Source organism: Nyctereutes procyonoides, unplaced genomic scaffold, assembly GCF_905146905.1.
Source record: "Nyctereutes procyonoides isolate TBG_1078 unplaced genomic scaffold, NYPRO_anot_genome, whole genome shotgun sequence".
Lineage (NCBI taxonomy): Eukaryota > Metazoa > Chordata > Mammalia > Carnivora > Canidae > Nyctereutes > Nyctereutes procyonoides.
Genome location: NW_026575136.1, coordinates 22,634,522 through 22,660,342, shown reverse-complemented (window position 1 = coordinate 22,660,342; position 25,821 = coordinate 22,634,522). Strand labels below are relative to the sequence as shown.

Here is a 25,821-nt window from a genome sequence, read left to right as displayed (position 1 = left end):
GATTTTATTTTTATTTATTTATTTATTTATTTATTTATTTATTTATTTATTTCTTATCTTACTTGAGAGACAGAGAGTGAGGGAGAGAGCATGAGCAGAGTGGGAGGGGCAGAGGGAGAAGGAGAAGCAGACTCCCCACTGAGTAGGGAGCCTAATATGGGACTTGATACCAGGACCCTGGGATCACAACCTGAGCCAAAGGCAGACACTTAACCAACTGAGTCACCCAGGAGTCCTTAATAAGTATTCTTTAAATCAATGTATGGATGGACGGATGGAAAGAGGGATGGAAGGATGGGGAGATGGACGGATGGATGAATTCAATAAATGTATCGTATTAAATAGAAAAGAATTGGATAGAAAATGAATTGGATAAATGTATCGTGTTAAATAGAAGAGAAAGAGTGTCTACTTCGTGGATATTACATTATCCCAACAATAAGCAAGTACAAGAGAATACAAGAATATCACAAAACAATCACCCTATGATGAAAATAAAATACGATGCTGTGTCTAAGAAGAGTGACTTGGGTAGCAGCAGTGTAGGGACATGGTACCCACTTCCTGGAACCCCACAGAGACAAATAACATGGATTATTTTTATCTACTCATTGACTAAATATGTACTAACCCAAGCAGTTGTTTGGGTGTCTGCAGCTTGTGGTTGCTGGTCTGCTTATCTGGTTGAGATCGCATGTGTGTGTTCAAGTGGAAAAAGAAAGAGGTATGCCAGGGCACACTGGAAGTTTCAAACAAAACAGTCATTTGTGTATCAGTAGAAACTGGGAGAGGAAAGAAGGAAGGTGTTATTGCTTCCATGGACCCTGTCAGCTCACAAAGGGGGAAAAGTTCTCTCCCTGAGGTGGTGTGTTGGGCAGATCATATAGGAAGTCTAATGCTTTCTGCTCTATGCCAAGAATTGCCTAGCAGACTTACTTAGTACACAGACATTTCTTGGCAAGTTCTAGAACAATTTACATAATGCAAAGAAAATACACAATTGCCTTTCCGGTAAATCCACTAAGACGGCAATGTGGGGTGAGTTACAGTTTGTTATAGGAACTTGCACGTTCTCTTTCTTCTCCAGCCTCCTTTCTCAGTCTCTGCCCCCTTCAGTTCTTCTCAAAGAAGAAGAGGGTCAACCGGGTGAGCCGTCCACATGGGCAGAATGGCAGCACCCTCAGGTGGGGCACACCCAAGTTTTGCACAACAATTTGGGGGCTTTCTAAAGAGAACGACACAAAATTATGACTATAAAGATTGGTGCAGGGATCCCTGGGTGGCGCAGCGGTTTGGCGCCTGCCTTTGGCCCAGGGCGCGATCCTGGAGACCCGGGATCGAGTCCCACATCGGGCTCCCGGTGCATGGAGCCTGCTTCTCCCTCTGCCTGTGTCTCTGCCTCTCTCTCTCTCTCTCTGTGACTATCATAAATAAAAATAAAATAAATAAAATAAAATAAAATAAAATAAATAAAATAAAGATTGGTGCAGGGACTTGGAAAGGGCCTGTGCATGTGAGGGACACAGGGGCTAATTAGCATCATTGGCACCGCCCCAAATATGCCAGTGGCCTCAAGATAGATTAGGACATTTTGATGTGTAAACATCTTTCCCTTCCTTACGGTGGAAGAATTTGTGAGCGCATGAATAACATATGGAAGGATAGGTGTCCTCACAAAGTCACCTGCTCCTGAGTCCGTGTTCATTGAACCAAAATCAGAGGACTCTACACCAGGAAACACACATGCACACGCACACACACACGCACACACACACGCACACTGCCTTCTCAAGGCTTCTACACTTGAAACAATGTTAGAAAAGAGGAACGCAAGCAAGATTTTAGAGGAGATGGCACAGTGAGCGTGAGCATGTATGTGTTGGGGTGGGGACGATTCAGATACTTTTCAGCCTCGAGATGCTTCCGTGTGCAAGGACCATCAAGACACTTCCACCTGGGGGTGGAAGGAAGGAAGAGGCCCGTGGGAGAGGAGGTCCAGAGGCTGGATGCACTGAGACCAGGCCGAAAGGTGTTGCTACAGCCCAGGGACGGGGCAGTGGTAGTGGAACTTGGTCACTGGCCATGGGGAGTTGGGACATTCGGTAGGTCGGTGTAGTTAACAAAACTGATATAGGGCATAAGAAGGGAGAGGAGAAGGGATATAAATCCAAGGCTTTTAGCTCAGGAAACTAGTGAGATGACACTGCCACTGGAGCAGGGAGGGGGCCCGGGCAGGTGTGCAGTAAGGTGCGGAGTTAGCTCCGCATATGCCCAGTCTGAGGTGGGCGGGCACCGTGGCCCATCGGACTCCCACAGACAGTTCACCTGAGGCTGGAGCTGAAAGGGAAGGGAAGCAGTGAGCTGGTTTGCTGGACACGAGCGTGAAGGTGGCCATCGCAGCGGCGGAAAGGGTGGAGTCCTCTGGTAGAATGTAGAACAAGAAGAGAGGCCCAGGGGTGGAGCCCCGAGAAACGCGAGCACACGGGGGTCAGGGTATGTGGCGAGTACATGTCACCTCTCCCACGGGCCTCAGAGGCCAGCGCAGTGGAACGGCAGGCAGGAGGGGGCAGGGTCCCAGGGTCAAGGGGAGAGGGTCATTCCAGAGGGGGAAAAAGGGTCAATGCTCAGGAGGTGCAGAAAGACCCCAGGCAATCATTAAAAGCCATCAGATCGAGTGACCTTAGCGAGTGGGATTTTTTTAAAGGATTTATTTATTTATTTTTAGAGAGACAGAGACAGAGAACATGAGCGGGAGGGGCAGAGGGAGAGGGACAGAGAGTCTCAAGCAGACTCCATACTGAGCCCAGAGCCCAAAGTGGGGCTCAATCCCACAACCCTGAGATCATGACCTGAGCCCAAACCAAGAGTCGGACGCTTAACTGACCTCACCACCCAAGCGTCCCAGCAAGAGGGATTTTTGCAAACTGAAGGGTAAAGGATCAAAGAGGAAATTGGAATCGGGACCAAACCAAGGCATGGTTGCTCCTGCTGTGAGCAGTCGGTGAGGCGGATTCCCGCACAGCCCGTCACAGGCTCCGATGCAGTTTATTCCTTGCTCAGTGATAAATGGGAATGGCCAGTTGCGAGTTTGCATCCTTGCTCAATGCCAGGGTGAGTGCATTTAGGGAGTGAGAGGGGTGGGCAGAGCGTCCCTGGGCTGGACCTCCGGGGGCAGAATCAGGGGAGCTTCTGCCCAGGCAGGGTGAGGTCAAGAGAGGGCCTGATGTGGGACTCAGATGGGCTTGTGAGTGTGTGCGAGTGAGCGGGGTCTGCTAGGTGATGGGGTAGCCAAGTGGAGGGGATCCAGGTGTTCGCATGTCCCTCCCCCTTGCCTCCCGCTCCTCCAGCTTATTTCTACTCAGTCTTTGCAACTCAAGTCACACCACACGACATCTGGAGAGCCGCTCCCTTCCTCATTAGTTAGGAGCTGGGAGCAGGGTGCTCCTCCCTTCCCAGTGGTCGCCCTTGCAAAGCAGGGACTGTCTCTTTCATGCTTGCTTTCCTGGCGAGTTTTTGAGATTCTGACATAAGGTGCTCAGTAGACATTTGTTGAATGAAAAGAATGAGAGGGTGAGTTGCCAGTCACTGAGATGGGGCAGAGGTAGGAGTTTGGGGCACATGAGTGGTTCCATTTTGGCTATGTTAAATTCGAGACGCTGGGCCACCCGGGTGGCTCTGTTGGCTGAGCATCTGCCTTTGACTTGGGTCGTGATCCCAGGGTCCTGGGATTGGGTCCCACCTTGGGCTCCCTGCTCTTGCTTCTCCCTCTTTCTCTACCTCTCTCTCTCTGTCTCTCTGTCTCTCATAAATCAATCAATCTTTAAAAAAAATAAATTTGAGATGCCTGTTAGACATCAATCAAAGAGAGTAGGAGGCTGGAAATGTGAGTCAGGACCTCAGGGGAGAGGTCTGGGCTGGAGACATAACTATGGAACTCACCGACATGCAGACTGTATTTGATGCAAGGAGGTCACTAGCCAGTGTGGGCAGAGAGAGAAGAGCCATCCCAGGGCATGCCAGAGTCTAACAGTTGGGGGGAAATGAGGATCCAGCAAAGGAGACAAGAAAAGAAGTAGCTGGTGGAGCAGGAAGGAAACCAAGAGGAAGTTTCTGGAAGCAGTAAGAAGGTGCTTCAAGAGATCAGCGGTGTCCAGGGCCACTGAGAACAAGTAAGATGAAGGCTGAGAAGAGACCGGTAGACCCAGCCCCACGTGCTGCTGGAGACCTTGGCTGAAGCTGCATTAGAGGGAAAGCCTCCTTGGGCGGGTGCCAGAGAGAATGGGAGGGGACGGTTGTAGACAGTGAGACTACAACGATCTGAGCTTTGAGGTAAAACGGAGTCCGCAGTGGACTGGGCTGTGGAGTCAACCTGCTGCGTAGAGCTGTTTGGGCTTGTCGCTGTGCCCTGGCAGTGCTTCTGTGGAGGCAAAAGGTGATGGAGGAGGGTGGGAGCACCTACTTGGAGCAATAGCCATGAGCATTACAGGGGTTGGCCAGACCCAGGACACCAGTGGGACAAGCGGTACAGGTGGGAGCAAGGAGGCTTCGTCCATCGTGGGGTAGGGAGGCAGGAAGAGGGAGGTTACGCGGGCGCCGACCCCAGGAGGTTGAACTCTGTGCCGGTGGCAGCTCTTAGAGGCTCTCCTCTGTTTGAGGCTTCACAATGAAACAGGAAGCAGAGTCATCCACTGAGAGTGGGGTTGGGGAGGAGGTGCGGGCAGTGTGAGGAGGGAGGAGCAGGGGTGAAATAATCATCCGGGGGTGGGGGACGAATGGATCGTGCTGAAAACTGCATATTGGATGTGATCCCTTGTCCACTGGAGACACCATCACTGTTGTGCAGTGTGTTGCCTGGTCTTCCTGCCTCTGCCCCTGCACAGCCCCTTCTTCACAGAGCGACAGACTCCTCCATAACACAGGTGTGTGATCGTGGCACTCCTCTGTCCAAAACCCTCCAGTGGCTTTCTATCCAAATTGGTACAAAGGGCAGAGTTTCCAAATGGCCTTCCAAGACCCCACAAGGTCTGGCTTCCCGTTGCCTCCCTGTCCTCACCCACCCGCTCTCACCTCCCCTTTGCTAACTCTACTCCAGCCACACTGGCCCCTCCCTGTTCCTGGAGCACACCAAGGATGCTCCTGCCCCAGTGCCTTTTCCCTTTGTTGGTCCTTTTACTCGGAGCCATAGATACCCTCATGGGTCCCTATCTCCCTTCTACAGGTCCTGCTCAGACGTTCTTTCTTAGCAAGGCCTTCTCTGACCACCCTCAGTAAAATAGCAGCCCCTCCCTGCCCCCTGTGCTATGTAGCACCTTTCCACTGCTTTATTTTTTTCACATAGCACATTGCACTCTACATTTACTTATTTATTGCCTGCCTCCCTCATTTTAATGTGAGATCCTTGAGAGCAGAGCCTCTGTTTTCTTCACTGTTTCTGAATAGCATCTGGAAGACTATCTGACATAGCAACTACTGAAAGACTATTTGCTGACTGAATGGAAGGAAGGAAGGAAGGAAGGAAGGAAGGAAGGAAGGAAGGACATATGATGGGTGGATGAATGGCCAATGGGTCACGGGGGTATGACTGTAATGAAAACATTCATTTCTACATGGGCAATCAAACTCCATCCCAAGGAGGAGTTTCGGACCAACTCTAGGCCCAAATGAAAGACAGAAATATATCTTTTCACCTATGAACAATTGTTGTGGTCGAGGTCAGCCTGCGTCTAATGGAATCCGGGGATTTGTTCTGCAGCTCCCTGCTACCCCAAGTGAAGAGAGAATGCCCCTGGTCTCTATTTCCAGGTGAGAATGTGATGTGTGCCCATGCTGTCTTCCCTTCCAGGATAATTCCTATTTTTCTAATCCACCGACCTGAGAACAACATCCCTTATGCAACAGTGGAGGAGGAGCTGATTGGAGAATTTGTGAAGTATTCCATCAGGGATGGGAAGGAAATAAACTTCTTGAGAAGAGAATCGGAGGCCGGTCAGAAGTGTTGTACCTTCCAGCACTGGGTGTACCAGAAGACAAGTGGCTGCCTCCTGGTCACGGACATGCAGGGTGAGGAGAGCAGCCTGACCTGGGATCCAGGGATGCTGTGGGCCTGGAATGTTCCTAGGGATGTGGATGGGAGGAGAGGGAGAGATCTGCTGGATGCCCTTAAGCATCTTTATCAGCAGAAAGTGTTACCGATGTCTCATCAGAAACAAGGTCTGACAGAGGAGCCTGAAATGACCAGCCAGACAGAGTAATCAAGTACACTTTAATGACTTGCGCCAAGAATGCCTGCCTCTTACCGTAGGTAACCGAAGATTGGCTTTATTATTATATCCTCAACAGGTGCAATTCAGAAGTATCTAGAGAAATCTGGCTATACCAAAAGATAAATGAAGATCTAATAATTCATTTGTCACAGGTGAAAGGGTCTTTCACAGTTGGATTTCAAGCTTCCCTGGCTAGTTTACAGCATTTTCAATTTATATACAAATTGATGGGAATGCATTTCTCATATGAAGAGGGGATTTGATCATCAGGTTGCCCATAGAGGCTGCCCCGAGACAAGATGCAGTTTGGGGTTCCCTAAGACTATCTTCTGGTTCATTAATTTACTGGAAGGACTCACAAAACTCCGAAAATCCTTTACACTCATGGTTATGGTTTATTATAGTGAAAGGATACAGACTCAAATTAGCAAAAGGAAGAGGTTCGTGGGGCAGAGCCAGGGGGAGTTCAGGTGGGAACTTCCAGTTGTCCTGTCACAGTGGAGTCACGCAGACAGCACCTACTTCTCCCAGCAATGATGCATGGCAGCATGCGTGAAGAACTGCCTTCTAGAGAAGCTCACCCAAATCTTGGTGTCCAGAGTTTAATGGGGGTCTGTCACTTAGGCATAACTAGCCATAAGATGGTCCTTCGCCTCTAGCCTCTCCAGAGGTCAAGCTGGTACCCCACACCCAAGGCCCCAGGCAGATAACAGCTCTTACCCACTCTTTATGGGCAGGTCACTCCAGGGCTTAGAGGTTACCTCTCAGGAGTTAGGCAAGGATTAACTCTATTTGATTAATCCTTTCCTGCCCACAAGTGTTCAGGTACAAATATTGGAGAGGGGATCCCAGGAAACACTGGTAAGTGAGAGAACTGTGACAGGCAGTGGGAAGGCAGGCAGTAGGGTACCTATAATGTGGGTTACTGGAGCTCCTGCCTGCTGGGGAAACTCTGGGAGCCTGTGCAGAGCACACTTCTCAGAATCATCCCACCCAAGGAGAGAGGGAGCAGGGGTATTGATGCACCAACTGCCTTCAGCTACCCGTGGGAGGCTATTCCTGGTGGGGGTGTTAGTTCCCCTGCATTTGCCACCTGCACACAGGTGAGCCAAGCTGAGCAAAGCAGGCTCCTGCGATCAGAGAAAGTTCTCAGGCAAGAAATGTTGGTAGCACAGTGAGGTGGAGCCTGTGTGCACGGAAGCGGTTAGGGTGAGGGCAGTGGGCGGGGCGCCAGTAGTTTCTACCACAAGGGTTTTCCTTTTCCTCTTCCTTTCCAAATAATCATACTGTGAAGAAAAATCTGAACTGTAACTGTATGCCTGCTGTGTGTCAGACCTTGTCACATATGAGGATCTCCAGCTCTGTCTCCGGCCTGGTGGTGAAGGGCTAGCCTGCCTCCGGGTTCTGTTCCCACGGCTTCCTAGCTGTTAACCTTGGGCAAATAACTTCCCTCTCCGTGCCTCAGTACTTTACGTGGGGTTCTCGTGAGGGTTACACAGGTTGGGAAAGCATTTAGCACAGAACTGCCACATTATAAGTGCTCCCCAATTCTTTTAACTTTTTATTTTGAAATACCCATAGACACAAGGAGTTGTAAAAGTGTTTGGAGAGACCCCCCCTTTTCGTATGTATTCATTTTTTCCCCTGTAATTCTTGTTTGGTCTTCACGATGACCCTACAAGGAAGCCATTAGGATCCATTTTACAGATGAGAAAACAGAGGCTCAGGGACAGTGTTTTAATGGCCTTCTGTCACTCAGCTGATAGGCAGAGGGGTCTAAGACTCTACCCTGTGGTTTCCAACTCCCACACCCAAGCTCTTTCCACCAAACCACAAATTTACCAATTTGCAAGAGATTTCCAAGTGTCTCCTGAAGCTAAAGCTTACAGTGAGGACCTTCCTGAGGGTGCGGTGTTACAGTCTTGCCGATGGGGACAGTCTGCATATTGAAGGCAGCCATATCTGCTCACTTTCCAAAGAGAAGCCACTGCCACACGCACGCATGCGCACACGGACACACACACAAGGTCTTAACACATTCTAATTAGACTCCGGCTGTGGAAATCTGGATTCCCCCCTCCATCTATTCTTCTTCAGAGTTAATTTTGCAATAAGTATAGTTCTTCGATAGAAAAGCAACACCCCGGAGCTTCGTGCACAGCTAGTTTTGCTTCCAGGCACTTGTAAACAAGCCTAGTGGAATGTTACATCTCTCCGTAAATGCTGTGTGCTGTTTAATATCTTGGCACGGTGTACCTAGGGAAAATCTCTTCATTGTCATCATTGATGTGTAGAAGATGGCACATTCTTCTCTAAATAACCTCTACATTTTATAATTTTACGGAGACACTAGAATTAGGTTGAAAAAATCAAGCCAACCCAAACTCAACTGTTACCTTCTCAGACTCTTGAAAGCCATCCCCTCTCTCGTTGCATCTGCTTGTTGATGGGATTGTGGTGGGTTCTGCAAGCCTAGGGGTGAAAGCCTCTCCTGTGATTTGGCCCTGAGATCTGCCCACTGCTGAGGCCACTAGGGTTGTAAGAAGCCGTCACGCCAAAGACCCAAGAACTCAAGCTCTGGAGAGCAAGTTCCAGAGGCTGCTGCATCCTTCCTTCCTTCCTTTTATGGGAAACGACTCGTAGATGACTGTTATCCCCAACTCCACTTCATTGCAGCACACTGGAATTCAAATTATTATCCTATAGAGACTTTGGTTGAACTGCTGGCAAATTACTAAACTGAAACAGAGAAATTTCCTTTTCAAAATTGCATCCTATTTTTCTAAACCGTAAGTGATAGCTGATGATTGTGAGAGGCAGGAAAAGCAATTCCCAGGGTCAACGACCTTTTGCCAAATGACTTTTTAAAGCTGAACAAAAATTGCAGCTCAGAGCTGTGGTTTTTAAATACAAGTTTCCACAAAAAAACAAGATGTCCAAAGAGGGCTTTTACAATTTGGGGCCTTTTTTTTTTTTTTAAAGCACAGTCCTTGTAATAAAGGCTCCGTGAAGCCTTTCTGCATATGTTCTAGTTGTTAGCAGCTTTGCAAGAATGAGATGAATTAGTTGCCCACTGTGAACGAGGCTTTTAAAACGCTCACTGGCTCACTCAAAGTGCCGGGTCTGATTTAGCTCACAGGTGCACTGCAGAAAAGCACGGCTCGTTGCTTCTGTCTGACTAACCAGCCTGAATAGCAACATGGCCTGGATTTTTGCTGTGCTCCAGGCAGATGCTGCTGAATCAGAGCATTAACCCATTAGGGTTCCTTTCCCCGGCCTCCGAAAACAGTGCTCGGAAGAGCAGAGACCCTCAGATGGAGCTAGGTTGCCATCACACCTAACCTCAGTTGGCTTTGGAGAGGATGCTGGTTCCTTCATCCACAGCCTAGACTGGTTTCTGTGCTGTGCCCCCCTCCATGAGCGGGGCATCTGCCGGCCATAGGGAGCACAGCAACCCAGGCCTGGGTAGGACAAGAGTTAGGAGCTGGAGAGGAGGAGGCAAGCCTGACAGGCCAGCGGGGTAGCATGGGGGGAGCATGTGGATCCCATGCTCTGCCACAGCAGGCCTGTCACTGGATTGCACGAGTGAGCCTGAGGCAGAGGAGGCTGCCTGAGTTGGAGCCGGTACCCATAGCCACCACCCTGGAGAGACAGGAGCTGAACTGGGCCGTGATCTGGCAAGGAGAGTCTGGAAAGACCAGAGGCCATCCACACTCAGGGCGTCGGAAAGGTCTGTCTTCCTCCAAATCTGGAAGAGGCTGAGGATGCACAGGGAGATGGGGACAGGCTGGGAGCATGGCTCTCCTCTACCGCCCCAGGGGCTGGCAACTCTTGCCCTTCCCTGCCCTGCAAGACAGAAGGATCTCCCCTTTTCCGTGTATCCCTGGGTTCTTCAGTCGCTCTCCCGACCTGCTCCTGCCGGAGAAGCAGAAGCGAAAAGACTTCCATGTGCTTGGGATTCGTTCTGGGGCACTACGGCTCTTTGCTGAACCAGAGCTCAGAGCTCGGGTGGCTGTTTGGTTGTTCGCTGTTGGTGGCCACCCGCCACGATGGCGTAATGGGTGGAGGTCAAGATGGGTGTCAAAGGGTTAGACCATGGGGGCCATGTGTCAGCATCTTCAGGCCAGTGGTTAAAAGTTGACATGTAACTCGGGAGTGTTTCCCTTGGGCCTAAAGCCAACCCAGGAAATCTTCCATCCTCAATTGGGAAACCAACTCTATGGAGATGGGAAATCGCGTATCTGGAGTGTGGCTTTGAACTGAACAAATGCCATGTCGAACTTTCTTGCTGCTGACCTCTCCCACCCCAGCCCCTGGCCAGGCCCGCGCCCACACCACCGGCCTTGGTGTAAGGACTTCCACACTCAGTGATGAAGTGGAGTAGACTGAAGCCCCAGTCGGAGCATTTCTAGGGAGAGAGCTGGTGGGACAAGCGACAAACCTGAGTGGTTCGAGAGCTAGTGGCCTTCCTCCTCCAGCAGAGAGGGCGGCCAGACAGACAGAGGACGTCGTTTCTGAGCTACAAAGGGCTGGGGGCATCTGGGGCATCAGGCTCCACCGCTGGTGCCCATAAGACACAACTCCCCTAGGCCTCCGTCAGAGGCCAGCCCCCATTATCACCCCACCGAGCTGGGTGTACCTCTGAAAGGCTGTGGGTGCCCATAGAGAGAGGCCTCTGCTGGTGGAAGCAGGGAGGGAAGTGTGCTGATGTAGGAAAGGAAGCAAGGTGGGGCTGGCACTACCCCTTCCCGGAGAATAGATGGCCAGAGCCTCCCCAGGAGCTTTCCCGGTAACACAAATCCCATCTCTGCTCTCTCTTCCTATAGGCGTAGGAATGAAGTTAACGGACGTTGGCATAGCAACACTGGCTAAAGGGTGAGTAGAAAAAACCCCCAGCACAGATCGTTCCATCCTGAGCTTCCAAACACCTGCTGTGAAGCTGATGCGGGGAGGGGGGGGGGAGTAGATTTCTTGTCCTAACCACGGATGACGAATGTTCTTGGGACGAATTCAATTCACTTTTCTCACTTACATAAAATATTTATGGACTTCGTTCCCCCAGGGAAACACATTTGTTTCCTAACTTTGAAACAAACAAGGACTCTGGAAACACATTTCAAGATTAATCACTAACAGGAGGGCCGTGGAGGGTGGGGGGCAATGCCAGCATCTCTGGAATTTCTTTTAATTATGAACATTCCATTTTTCTGCCTTTCATATCTTCACTATTAGAAGCTTCTAATTTTTTTTTTTTTGGCATTTGAGTGTCCTGAATTCAATTTGCACATTTTCAATGTTCCCCCCCCCCCCAAAATCCCACCTTATCCTAAAAAGTCCTTCGGGCTGTTCCCACATTTCCCTGGAGGTGGTTCAAGGAGCGAACGGCTAGGGAGGAGCTGGGAGGAGCTCCCTTGGGGGTTGTGATGGCTGTTTCCCAGGTTGGTGTCGGGTATTGCTTTGTGCCAGGTGGGCGCTGCCTGGGCGGCCCCGTAACATCTTACTGACTTATCTCTTGAACAACTGTGGCTTCTCTCTGCTTTGCTGGAACCACCACTGAGGAGAAAGCAGGCAATCTGTGGTTCTTGGTGAGCATGAAGTTCTGCGTTGGAGCTGCCACTGCTTTTGCCCACTGCTGTTCCCATGTACTGAGACGGTCTGTTATGAGGACGAAGCGAGGGAGAGATGAGTTTTAGAAGGGATGGATGGCTTCTGTTTTGCTATTGTTCAGGTGTAGGGAGGCCAGTGCTTTTCTGGATCGAAGAGGAGACAATAGCCACTGAGAGGGGTTTGTTGCTCATGGTTCCCAAGAGGGCCAGGCCGTGGGGTCCATGTGGGGAAGCACCACGTAGGTCATTGCGGGGGCAGAGGAGTGTGGGGAAATGCGAGCAACAACTTTTGTTTGGTTTTCAAGGGAAGGAATGGGTGAGGCAGGGAAAGCCAGCTTGGAATTGGCTAGTTTGGAAAATGGCAGCAGGCTCTGGGGTGGAGAGGCTGTCCTCGTGGTCTGGCCCTGGTGCATCAGGGTAGGTGTGAGACCCCAGGAGAGGAGGTGGTGGGAACTGGCTTTGGACTGGTTAGTCTGCATATGAAGGCCAGTCATTTGCCATCTCCAGGACCTGGCTAGCCCTGGGAAGGGCGCTCTCTCCAGGGTGAGCAAGACCCCAGATGTCAAAGCATCAGAAATACAAAAACAAAAGGCAGGATGGATACAGCTTTCTGTCCTATGACTGCTGAGGACTTATCTGTGGGAGCTTTCTGGTGGTTTCAGACCACGGGCATCAGAGCTCTGCTTCCCACAGGTATACCCATTCCCACGTTAGCAAAGCAGCGTGAGAGAAACGCAGGGGGATATGAAAGAAGTAGAAAAGGGGCTTTGTGACCTCCAGATCGTCGACTGTGATTCAGAGTTCTCACGGACTCCGCAGCGCTTCTGGTTTGGGTTTCGAAGTAAGATGCAGCTTGGATAGTTTCCTTCTCAAAAGCGGCTCAGAATAATGCAGTTTTGTGCTGGGATTCTCTCCGCGCTCCGTCGGCGGTGCTGATGGGAGCCCCCTAAGTCAGATGAGCCCAGAAGTTTGGTTGTGGCCTTGGGCTTGTAAAGAGAGCACGTCAGGAGGGGCCCGATGCGGTGGGGAGAACGGGCTGTAGAGGGAGACTTGGGTTCAAACCTTGAAGCCCTTGACTTCTTCTTCTTCTTTTTTAAAAAATTTATTTATTTATTCATGAGAGGGACACTTAGAGAGGCAGAGACAGGCAGAGGGAGAAGCAGGCTCCCCACAGGGAACCTGATGCGGGACTTGATCCCGGGACCCCTGGGTCACGCCCTGGGCCGAAGGCAGATGCTCAACCACTGAGCCACCCCTCATGCCTTTACTTCGGACTCTCCCGGGGCAGCCTGGCCCCTTGCGTTACAGGCACTAGTGTGGCCCGTGGGGTGGGTGAGGGTGCATCCCGGTGTGTGCAGGATGGTGCCATTTCATGCCTGCTGTCCTGGCCTCCATCTAGTTAGTCATTTGTCCTGCACAATGTTCTCCACTTAGGAAATAAATTATATGGTGCTGCTCTTTATGAAGGGATTTCTCTGGACCTCAGAAACATTTCCCCAGTAAAGCAGATTCCCATGTTCTCCGTGGTTCAGAGCAAATTCAGCATCAAGCCTACCTGCTTTGAATGCTGGGTTCTCATCTTACCAGCTATGGGGTCATGTGACTTCAAAAACTTTTTTTAATGATTTTATTTATTTATTTGAGAGAGAGAGTGGAGGGAGCATGTGAGCAGAGGGAGGAACAGAGGAGGAGGGAGCGGGCCAAGCTGACTCCCTGCGCAGCACAGAGCCCAACACGGGGCTCCATCCCACAGCCTGAGATCATGACCCAAGCAGGTGCCAAAAAGTGGAAGCCTAATGACTGGGCCACCCAGGCGCCCCTGGTCACGTGGCTTTACGTTCTGGAAGCCACTTATCCACAGAATGGGGACACAGAGCACTGTCTGGAGGATCCCCCCCACCCCCACCCCCCGTTAATCTGCCTCCAGGCCCTGAAGCTCAGTATGCACACGATAATAAATATCGGTTTCCTTTCCTCCTCAGCCTGACACCAGACTGGGCAAAATTCGTACCATTCTTCAGAACAACTTTCTACCAAAACAAAACAGAAACCTGCTCAAGTAGTTTCAAAAACTAAGACAAATGTAAGAGCATGATTATTTAAGATATCTTTTAAGAGCATCTTAACAGTTTCCGGGAACTCATTGCACATTTTTTTCTCCTAATTTGAAAAGAAATCCAATCCCTTGGTTTTGTTCTCAGCTTTAATGTAACTTGTCTGGCCTGGGACAGCTGCCCAAGACCCATTAGAAGAGCAGATGGCTGGAGCCCAGTGCAAAATGTTGTCTATAAAGTGTTACTTACGGCTTTTCCTCCCCAGCAGTGATCAGGGAGGAGGAGATGGGGAGAGAAGGGAGTTCTGAAGCATCTGAGAGTTTTGGAAAGGATATTAGATCATCTTGTCCATTGTTTTTATTTATTTATTTATTTATTTACTTATTTATTTATGTCCATTGTTTTTAAAAAGCTTTTCCTTAAACTTTTCCCAAGTCACAATTTTTCCCCCAAAGAAGCATTTCTTAGAAGCTCAGTTTAAAAAGGGAGATGGAAGGGAGAACCCTGGATTGGAAAGTAAGGAGTGGTTGAGAGAGCTCTTCGGAGGCCCCTGGGAACCCCTCTGCTCTGGATTGAGAACCAACAACCATGTGCAGCCTTCTTTCCAAGTGAGGAGCAAGAGGTGCCGAGAAATGGCCATGCCGCCTGCAGGCAGGCGCTGTGTGAAGGAAGGCACCCCTGAGCCAAGGGCAGACCCTCCATGTCCGGAGCTGAGAATCAGCTGAAGAGACTCTCCAGTGAAAGCCAGAGCTGCCACATGGAGCTCAAAAGGGGAGAGCCTGAAAAAGGGTTCTGGTTCAAAGGCAGCTCGAAGACTGGGCTGAGAGAGTCCAGGTGGGGAGGATCGTGGCGGGGGGAGAGAAGGCTGGGGAGCACTGTAAATGCCAGAGGGCTTCAGGAGAGCAGGAGAGAGGATTGATGGCCAAGCGTCCAATACGCACTGTCTTAGCAAGCACCCCAGGGGGGCTTAGTTCATCTGCTGGAGAGGGAGGAGCCTGGGGAAGGGGCACCATCCTAAAAAGCAATGTTCCATGTAGGCAGCATTACACACAGTCTTTTAACCACATTAGAAAGAGCACAAGGCATGGATGATGGGAGAAGCACTGGAGGCCAGTCTGACTTATTTTACTACTACTACTAAACAGGGCTCCTGGCTGGCTCACTGTGAAAGGCATGTGACTCTTGATCTTGGGGTTGTGAGTTCAAGACCCACCTTGGGCATAGAGATTACTGAAAAAAACCCAAACATTTTTTAAAAATAATAAACACTGCATTGTATTGTTTAAACCAGCAAGAAAAAGATCTCCCAGATTTAGGGCCCACCTTTTCCGGTCAGCAGTGGTCAGGATCTTTTGCAGGAAGAGAAGCTATTGTGTCACCGAAAGAAAATATTCCCCTTTTGTCTCAATCTGCTCCATATAACTGGCTGCTGACATTCCAGTAAGTGCAACCTGTCTCGTCCTCTTGTTTAGTGAAGGCAGAGGGTATGTTACTATGTTGAGGGCAGTTATTTACAATCTCATGAAATAAAATAGGGGCTGTCAGGACTTATTTGTTTTGATGCAACTTTGCCTGCAAGGGCCCGTGGAATTTTCTCCAGAATAGACCACATACTGGGTCACAAATCAGGCCTCAATGGATACCTAAAGATTGGGATTGTCCCCTGATATTTTCAGACCACAATGCTTTTGAAACTAGAACTAAATCACAAGAAGAAATTTGAAAAGAAACTCAAATGTAAATGATCCTTAAAGCAGAAGTATGTCATATTTCTCCTGGGAGCCAGAGATAGGAATAGGTCTGGAAACACATCACCTGTACCTCGGTACCCATAATCTTTCAGCAGTGGTGAGTGCAAAAACTTCAAGTCACGAAGCATGGCAAATAGCACTGTTACAACTTCTAGCAACCCATTTTCTAGGCAGACCCAAGATGCTGACGGGACAGCTGAGTATTTTTCCAATTTGAAATTGCTTGGCCATTTAGAGTTCTTTGAAGGGGGAAAAAGGAGAAATGCCTACTTCTATAACTGGAGATTTAGAAATTCAACGTCACCAAACCAAAACCGGTGTAAACCCATGCACGCAGGGGAGCAGAGGGGCAGGTGTCGCAGTAGGTCCTGCAAACCCAGGCCCCTCCCCAGCCACCAGTGAGTTTCTGGGGAGATGGCGTGATTGTGATTAGCCACCAGAGGGCACCAGAGCCAATACGTTTTCCCTTTATAGTCTCAACAAAAAACCAAAAAAAAAAAAAAAAAACAAAAACAAACAAGCCCCCCCCCCCACATGTTATGTTGCTGGATTAAAGTAAAATAAAGAAGAGCCCTGAGCAGATTTCTTCACAGTCCGTAAGCACTGGACCAAAGCAGGTGTCATACGAATAGTCCCAAAGGACAGTCCTCAGGGTGGCCAGCGGCCAGCATCACGTTTCTACACTCAAAAGAAAGAAGAAGCCGTGAGATGCATGGCGATGTCCAAGGTCCCTGACACGGAAACCAAATCCAGGAGACCCTGGACAGAATGCCGAAGGGCCTGCTCCGCGCAGAAGGGCAAACGTGAGGTGATAGCGACCCAAATGTCAAGGCAGGAGCCTGGTAAGGACAAGCGCCCCGAGAAAGAGGCTCTGCTGGTGTGTGTCCAGCTCGCGTCCTACCAGCCATGAAAAAGAGGAGAGATTGAAATAGACTCTCACATGCAGGCAAGCCGAGTTCCAGAAGACGGGCTGCCCTCGCTGCCAAGATCAGCCCCCCTGGGGCCTGTGTGCACACGGGCAGTCACGAGCCGGAGACCCCGCTGTGCCCCAAGAGAGGCCAAGGCTTGTGGAGACAAAGGAAGGATTTGTATTCAAGATACACAGTCCTACAACAGGCTTGGGTGCACATGTGTGTGCGTGTGCTCGTGTGTGTGTGTGTGTGTGTGTGTGCATGGTGACTCCGGGCGGACTCGTTAATGCATGAATCCGCCAGGAGGGGAGGAAACAAAGGGACCTGGGCACAGAATTTCCTGACATCCTGTAAGTGCTTCTCGCAGCAGAACCCACACTTTCTAGCTGACTTGCCACCGCAGGCTTCGGAGGCCCCTCTCTGAGGCCTAAGGGACCACAGGAAGACACTTAACCCCCTAAACTGTCGGCTTTCTCCCACTGGCCCCACTGGCATCTGCCCAGGAAGGCAGCCTGCATCCCATTTTAATCTGATCGAGCCATTACGCAGAGAGCAGGCTGGCCAGGGGCCACTGTGCTTGGCCACTCTTGGCCACCGAGGAGGTCTGGAGGCCCGTGAAGGGAGCATTTACCTTTTTCACAATTTTGGCAAGGCCGGCTGGCTCCACCAGCACTGTTCTCTGGCGTGTGGTCAGAGTCCCCTGGGCCCACGCGTCAGCAAGGACATACCCCCTCCACCGAGTGGGAAAAGCACGGCAGTCTCCTGGGCTGTGCCCAAAAGGTTTGCAAAGGACACTTTGTCCAAGTGACTACAGTTGGAGCCGTGTTCTCCCCATTGCTCGGCGCTACCCCCGACCCAGCCACCCCCGGGACCCGAGGGACCTGCAGCCAGGCTCCTTGTCATTTGTCGTCCAGCTTGAGATGAAAGAACATCTGGAGAGATTGCTGGGTTCTAGACGGGCCCCTGCAGGACAGCCTGGGAGGCAGGAGGAGGGAAATGCACGATGAGGGGGATGGGGCGCCCAGAGCACAGGTGGGATGAGGGCCAGAGCCATCCAGAAAGAAGGTATCTGCGCCTTGAGGAAGGTCCAAGCAAAGTGCAGTGGAGCCAGGTTAGAGGGATGGAAGAGGGGACACGCCACAGAGATGCCACAGACTCGACAGGTGCGTCAATAGAAGACAAGAAAACGTCTAGAAGAAGCTAGAAGGTAGCTCCTCCCTCTGCAGCTAAAATTCAGGAGTGGGGCAGCCTTGGGAATCACACGGCTGGGCTCTGGCTCTCGGACTGCCTGTTTTAGGGCTGTCTCGTCTCGAGGGTCCCCTCCTCGGCCCTCTGTGTCCTGACTTCAGTGTATGTTCCAGATATTACGGAGAGGACTGCGTGCTTCTGGCGTATGTGGGGATGGGCCACATGGTCTCCAGAGCAGGGACCGTCGTAGATGCCTGGTGCTCCCTCTAGAATGGCCTTGCCAGCAGAACCAGAGAACCGGACTCGTGGGCTGCTTTTGCCCTCCTGTTTTTATGATTCTGCTTTTTTTTTTTTTTTTCCAGCCTGGGCGGATGTCAGGGAAGAAGGTGCCAGGGCCGGTTTCCATGGAGGCTCCTGGGCTACTGCTCAGGCTGGGGCCTGAGGAGGAGCGGGGGGGTGGCAGGGACACAGCCGGACAGAGGGTGGGCTGTCGGCCAAGGGAAGTTCCTGGGACACGGAGCCCTCTAGCAGCTGGGTGACCGTGATCCGTCTTACCCGGGGGTGGTGTGGGAGAGGGACAGCATGGTCTGGGGTGAGGTGGTGGTGGCTGGACCAGGGTCCCAGGGCCCTTGCAGGGGTCGGGGGGGGGGGAGGACAGCTCTCCAAAGGGAGGAGGATCAGCTCACAGACAGCCTCAGAGTACAACTGTCCAGAAAAGGCAGATTTGATTACCTCGCGGCATCCCCACCCCAAGAGCTCGGTGACTCCCACAGAGGCATCTTTCAGAGGGATTACGTGAAAACCAGATTCCTGTTGCCAAATAACCTTGGGGAACCTTGGGTCCGAGAAGTGCAGGAGATTTCTTTAGGGTGGGCCTTCATTAGGTGTTTAAAGAGCCGGTGGGTGATTCCAAGGCCCAAGGGGGAGGGAGAGAGATCGTAGAGCGTTGATCGCGGTTCTTAAAACCACAGGATGATTTTTCTTTCAAAGCGTCTTGTGAGACTCTTGCTCCTTGGAACATATTTTGGGAAATGCTGACCCACAGGGACAATCACATAGCGCCGCTCCTGAAGCCTCCCGCAAATGTCCTCTGGCCTCATCCCTCCTCAGAACGTCCTCTGAACCGTTGCCCGTGCCGGTCCCTCTGCCCCATGAACCCTAAGCCATCTGTCCTGTGAGTCCTCCTCAGGACCCACCACGTGCTGGGAAAAACCCCATCTCTCAGGATCCTCATTAGCTATTTATCACAGCAAAATGCAATTATTTGTGAATGTGTCTGTCTTCCCTACAAGATGGGCAGCTTCCCTAAAAGGGCCACGTGCCTTATTGATCCTTTGGGGTCCCCCTGGCATGTCTGCCCTCTAGCTGTGCCCAGTGAATGAACAACGGAAGAAATGGAGGGTATTGGTGGAACTGCAGGAATTACCAGGTGGTTCAAGTGGGGGGCTTCCCTGGCCTCTCCTTTAGTACACGTAGGCATGAATCTATTCTATCTGTTCATAAATCCAGCCCTGGCTTTATTGTACACACTCCCCCCAAAACTAGAGGTTTAAGTCCAATTCCTCACCCCCAGCCTCAACCTGAATTCTGTGTCCCTATAAGTTAAAGTTTCTTCAGAAGGGATATCAAACTGACATTTCTGTTATAAATAGCCTCTGGCTTGCTTCTAAAAGGATTACCCGAAGTATGGGGATCCCCTACTGCTTTTTCTTGCCCTATGAAGTTCTCTTTAACGGGTCCCTTGTGAAGCCAGACAGAAACCTTAATTTGCTCACCACAGCCAGATCTGGAAGTTCCTGCTGCTTGGCTCTACCCGCTTCTCCTCCCAGGTGTGTTTGGAAGCAACACACGGCACAGGGAAGCCGTGATGAGCCGAGAGAGGAGCCGGCCGTGCCATCAGCTGGCGGTTTCTGTATGAGTCTGATTATGAGGATGAGAGAAAAAGAGGAATCGTTTTTTAGCAAGAAGTCAGCCTAGCAAGGCTGCCAGCACATAGTGAGTGCTGAGTAAATCTGTGCTGAGTCGGGGCAGGATTGTGAAATAGAGCGCCTCCTAGCTCCTCCAGAAACAGGCTTCAGGATGCTGTACGACATAAATTTCATGAACAAATGATATGCCTGTGTTCCGATTTAAATATAAAAGTGTCTCCAAGGTCAGTAGGGATGACTTGAGGTCATCATACTTTAGTTCATCTCCTGGCTCCTCCAGGTGGGATTCCTGGACCAGTGGCCTCAGCATCCCACCCCCACCCCCAGAGCTCCATGGAGATGCAGGCTCTCAGACCCCACCCCGGACCTACTGAGCCCAAACCAGTGTTTGAACAAGATCCCTGGGTAATTTGTATGCACAACTCTCATCTGAGGGGAAAGATATTCAAGAAAAGATCCCATTGGCTGATGTCCGGTGGAATGAATTTATGGTTCTACTTCTGGAACAAACTAGTGGCTTGAAACAACAGAGATATATTCTTTCACATTCTGGAAGGCCAGAAACCCAAGGTTCAGGTAGGTGTCAGCAGAGTAGTTTCCTTCTGAAGAACCAGAAGGAGAGAGAATGTGCCCCATGCCTCTCTCCAGGCTTCCCAAGGTGGCGTCAATCCTTGTCATTCCCAGCCTGTCATCATGTGATCTTTCTCCCTGTGTATCGGTATCTTTTCTCCCCTTCTTGCACAGACACCAGTAATATTGGGTTAAGGACCTACTCTACTCCAGCTTCACCTCATTTTAATTACATCTATAAGACATCGACACTATTTCCAAATAAGGATATGTTCTGAGGTTCCAGGAAGGATATGCCTCTTGGAAGGGACACCGTTCAACCTAGTACATCCGTCTAACAAACACAACAGAGATGAGTGCAGTGGGGATAATGCTGGAGAGATGTCAGGCTCCTTGAGATTCACCGTCTACTCCTGATGGTGGCAGATGGCACAATGGCATGCCAGGTGGACCACAGGCAGTGTGTTGCCCATTGCTTGATGTTCCAGGAGAGCTTTGTGTCCTTGGAAACACTCTGGGTTAATTGATCGAGAAATACAAAGGATGTTGTCCTGTTTTCCTTTAAGGCATCAGCTATGGCTGTGAGTCTGAGAAAATAAGAAATCATGACAGAAACCCAGCATCCCTGACTGAGACCAAAACCAAACTGAGAAAGGAGAAGGATATTTTTTTAAGATTTCATTTACTTATTTTGAGAGAGCATACACAAGAGGAGAGGGGGAGAGAGAGAATCTGAAGCAGACTCTGTACTGAGCGGGGAGGGGGGCCCAAAGTGGGGCTGGAGCTCATGACCATGAGATCACAACCTGAGCCTAAACCAAGAGTCGGACACTAAACCAACTGAGCCACCCACGTGCCCCAGAGAAAGATTTTTAATTCTGTAGATGCTAGGTAGCCAGAAAAGTTCTACAGATAAGGGACGGAAGTTTGTTATTATGTGACATGCTAAGCTGAGAGTCCAAAATTAGACCCAGAGAGAAAGAGAAGTTCAGAAATGTGATCTGGGGACCCTCTGGGCCAAGGTGAAGCAGCTCTGAGGATGGAGCTGGTTCCATTTGTTTCCTTGACCTTTGCTGAGGAGCATCCCCTGGACAGGTTTGTCGGGACTCAGGTAGTGTCCTGGGAGAGATCACTGTCTGTGCAGAGATGTGAGGCATTCCCTGAATTCTGAGAAGTGGATGTAGTTTCCTAAAGATGCAGGGAAGAGGTTGGAGATATTTCTTCTCTTGGTGAAGACAGGGTTAGGGAAGGCTTCACAGAAATGCCCTCGAGCTGGGGGCTGAGAGAGGGGCTCTTAGGCCAAGCAAAGCAGCCATCCGTCTAGGGCCTCAGCAGGCCCACGGCCATCGATAGTAAAAATCAGCCCAATCTGAGTCCCTGCTGCCCTACTCTGGCTTTCCATGAGGACTCTAAAGAAGGAGGGATATAGAGGAAAAGAAGGGACCAGATTTCTGGAAAGGGGCCTGGGCTCTCACAGGCTAGTCAAGAGGGCAGACCCTGCTGGGCTGCGCAGAAGTCCTGCCCCTTTGTCCACACTCAGCCTATTCCATTCCAGAGCTTGGGTACCACTATATAAGGGCTCACTTGTTACCTGGCATCGCACACTCGGCCACCAGGCAGGGCTTACAAAGTGACTCTCAAATTTTCTGGGAGGCCCCAGTGTGAATTAGTGATTTTCCTCTGCAGAGACTGGATGTTGTCTGAATGTTTAGAAGCCTCCAGGCAGCCTGAGACACGTGACCAGGACGTGTTTCCAGGGCTCTTAGACAGGGAGGCTGCCCCTGCCTGTGACCTTCCTAGTTTGCGTGAGGAGCGAGGCCTCCCTCCAGCAGAAGGATGGGGTTGGGCTTTCCATCAGGTCTGACAAACACAGGCCCAGGGGGCCTTGCATCCTGGCTGCATCCTGCTGGGAAGCACTCGGGGACCAGAGAGATGCAGTGGGGCTGACATTTCAGCCTTTCTCTGGTGTCCTACAGAAGATAGAGATGTAAAGATGACGCGGCTGGCAGTGGGATTTTTTCTATGCTGCTGGATTCAACTCCTGTCTCGAGCTGACTTTGTCTTCAATGAGGGAGCTTGGCTTTTAGAAACCGAGTCATTTTTCACAAGCAAATGGCCTATGGGCTCCCAGGGGTAGAGCGTTCCCTCCCAGGGAAGAGGAGGAGGGAGCAGGCGGGATTTGTAACAAACTTGTCGAGATAGAGCTGCTGCCTGATGCTCTGGCCCCAGAGATGAAAGGAACCTTTAACTCCCTTAACAGCTCCCCTAGCAGCTTTAACTCCTTTAACCCCCTAACAGAGCTGATTTCATAGGGAAAAGCACACAGTCCCGGTCCCCGTTCATTCCAGGTTCGTTCATCTTTGTGGTTTCTACCAGCAAATGGAAGAGGCCGGACTTCTCGTTGGTCCTATTAATCAGACGTGGCCAGAGCTCTCTCCCACCCAGCAGGGCCAGTTTCATGGGCTTGCTAACTGTGTGGTGCGACGGGACCTGCGCTCCAAAGGGCCCTGGGCTTCATTGAATGCATGCTCCACTGTTTGTCTCAAAAGTCTTCATAATTTTTGAACAAGGAGCCCTTGGTTTCATTTTGTACAGGACCCTACAAATTGTGCCGGCCCCATTCTGTGTGCCGGGCTCACCCCCACTCCCCCATTTATACCTCCCTCATTCTCCCTCACCCTTCAATCTTGGCTTCAACATCCCTTCTACGGGATGGAATGTTATATAATATTGATCATTTAATAACTTGGCCAATGTTCATTGAGTCTGTACTGCATTATGCACTGAGCTAGGTGGTCTATGTGGATTTTCTCATTTCATCCTCACAACAACCCATCAAACAGCTTTCTTGATGGGTGGGGAGATTGAGGGCCTTGTCCCCTCAAGGAGGACACTAACCTTCTATGATCGGGATGAGAAAAAACAGTCATTTAGAGTTTGAGTATTCAGTGTCCCCGCCCAAAGGAGCAACCCCTCAGACTACTCCGAGGCAGGTCAGCATGGCCCCTTCTAGAGCCCACCTGTGACAAAGGCCCAGATTCTTCTCCTGCTGGGGAGCAGAGGGGGTGGTGACACAGGACCGAGATCTTCTCTAGAAGAAGACTCAGAGGGCTGCATCCTCACTCAGCTCTTGTACTAACTTGCTTTGTTTTCTGGGCTGCTGCCAGAGACTCTGGGCCTACATTCCTCTAACTATGAATTGAAAGGTCTAACCTAAATAATTTCTTCCAGCCCCAGAGAGTTGTCGAATCTTTTATTCAGAACTTCTGGGTGGGATGGGATCGCTCTCAGACCACTGAGAGATCTAATTTTTTATTAAGATGGTCCAGCACTAGTCCCCATGATTAAACATAAAAGGGCAATGATATTTTGTTTTATTGGAACCATAAGCATCTAGAACACTTGTGTAATCATAGGCCGTTGGTCCGTCCTGTGCATGCCAGTGGGTCTTTGCCTTTGCTTAGTCCCACAGGGTTTGTTTTTCCTGTCAATAGCTGTGGCAAACATTGGGCCGTTCCTGCCTAGAGTGGGAATCAATATATTTTCCATGTACCATTAGTGTCCCTGTTAAAACTGGTGAAGTGTCCTGTTTTTTAAAAAAGTATGTGTCCTTCTACCCAAACTCGCAGGTACAAAGGATTTAAAGGCAACTGTTCTATGACCTTCATCGATCAGTTTAAAGCACTACACCAGTGTAACAAGTATTGTAAAATGCTGGGGCTGAAATCCCTTCAAAACAACAGCCAGAAACAGAAGAAGCCGGGTGTCAGCAAAAGCAAAACTCAGCCAAACTCCACAACCACAAAGAAGTTGGCGTCCGGGACCCCAGCAGAGAAGAGAAGCTCGCATCCCCTGTGAACCAAGGGCTGCCGGCTAGCAGCACAATCTTGTGGGCAGAAATCTGGAAACACCCAAGAAGAGGACACTAGCCTGCCCAGCGGTGTGACAATCCGACAATCCGATTTCCAGCTGCTTCCAAACCCATCACCTGCTGTCTTCCCTGAAATGACTTGGGGGGCAGGACTCGTGACCAGACGTCTGGAGAGACGGAGTCGGCTGTCACTCCCGAAAGACAGTCCATCTTTGTGCCCAGCTTTACCGACTTCGCGTTGTCTATGTGTTTGTTTTTGCACGTGGCTGTGTTGTCCAGGACTCAGTGCTGACCAGGTCTGTCCAGGGCCCAGGCCCTCCCCCACCCCCCCCCCGTCCCTAATCTGGGCACTCCCAGCCGCATCCAGCTGCTGTATCAACAGAAAACATGAATACCTCTGCTGGGTCAGGTCACGCTATTGCTGAGTGTGCCCCTTGCTGCCACAGGCGGCCTCTAAGACATAAGGCCATTTCCTTCGTTATCACACATGTGGCTACAGTTCTCTGTTTAATTAAATTCACATTTAAACAAAATGGGTGAGATGCGTAGATTGGCACAAACGCTTGCTCTTTGGCATCCGTGCCCCAGGTCACGTTCCCCCAGGATCAGTAACTTGGTAATACCCTCCTCGTCCTCCGTTTACTGGAGCAGGACATAGGTGCATCCGTGTTTCCTCCCCGCTCCTGCATCATGGCTTTGCTCTGGGGAGCCAGGCCTGAGCCCACGGGGTGGCACCAGGGGATGTTGCACAGCCTGCGGGGGCGCGCCCCAGCTCATGGGGACCCCACGTCCCACTGGGTCTCCTTCCCTGCCAGAGGGGATCCCACCCGGCTGTAGGGCAGAAGGGCCTACCAGTTGACACCAGGCAAGAAGAAATGACAGAAGGACAGCTCAGGGATGGGATTGTGCACCCCAAGCTGAGAATGTCTGCTCCCCGCACCCCGATTGGTTGCACAGGTTGTAGAGTTAACAGATTATTTTTGAGAGCAGTTTTGGGCTTACAGAAAAATGAGTGGCAAGTAGAGGGTCCCCGTAGGCTCCCTCACCCCCACTCCACTGTTTGGCCCTATTACCCTCATCATGCATCAGTGGGCCACGTTTACCACGCTTGAGGAGCAAGTGTAATACGTTGTGATTAACTGAAGTCCAGGGTTTACATTAGGGCTCACTCTTCCGGCTGTACACTCCCTGGGTCCTGGCACACACGGAATGACGTCCATCCACTGCTGCAGCATCATGCAGAGTGCCTCCTCCGCCCTCCCAACCACCTGTGCCCCACCGATTCATCTTCTCTCCGCCCCCCACCCCAATCTCCAGTAGCCACTGGTCTTTTAGGGTCCCTGTAGTTTCACTTTTTCCAGAATGTTGTAGACAGTAGTTGGAATCCAGAGCACGCAGCCTTCTTAAGGTTTTTTTTTTTTTTTAATTTTTATGTATTTATGATAGTCCCACAGAGAGAGAGAGAGAGAGAGGCAGAGACATAGGCAGAGGGAGAAGCAGGCTCCATGCACCGGGAGCCCGACGTGGGATTCGATCCTGGGTCTCCAGGATCGCGCCCTGGGCCAAAGGCAGGCGCCAAACCGCTGCGCCACCCAGGGATCCCACGCAGCCTTCTTAGATGGCTGTTTTTGAAGATGATTTTATCTCCTCCCTGACCCTACTGTTGGGTCACCTCTAAG

The 25,821-nt window shown here is 50.7% G+C and overlaps 1 protein-coding gene across 2 annotated transcripts in view; it reads left to right on the top strand.

Annotated features, from left to right (window-relative positions):
• The window catches only part of LOC129495573 (alpha-protein kinase 2-like), a 117,666-nt gene extending 93,008 nt beyond the window's left edge, over positions 1–24,658 (top strand). For both annotated transcript variants that reach the window (XM_055303218.1, XM_055303217.1), the window contains 3 exons: positions 5,843–6,060; positions 11,090–11,138; positions 23,901–24,658. In XM_055303218.1, the coding sequence (XP_055159193.1) occupies positions 5,843–6,060; positions 11,090–11,138; positions 23,901–24,129 (496 nt within the window). In that variant the 3' untranslated portion in view covers positions 24,130–24,658. The remainder of the gene's footprint in view (positions 1–5,842; positions 6,061–11,089; positions 11,139–23,900) is intronic.
• The last annotated feature ends 1,163 nt before the right edge of the window (positions 24,659–25,821 follow it).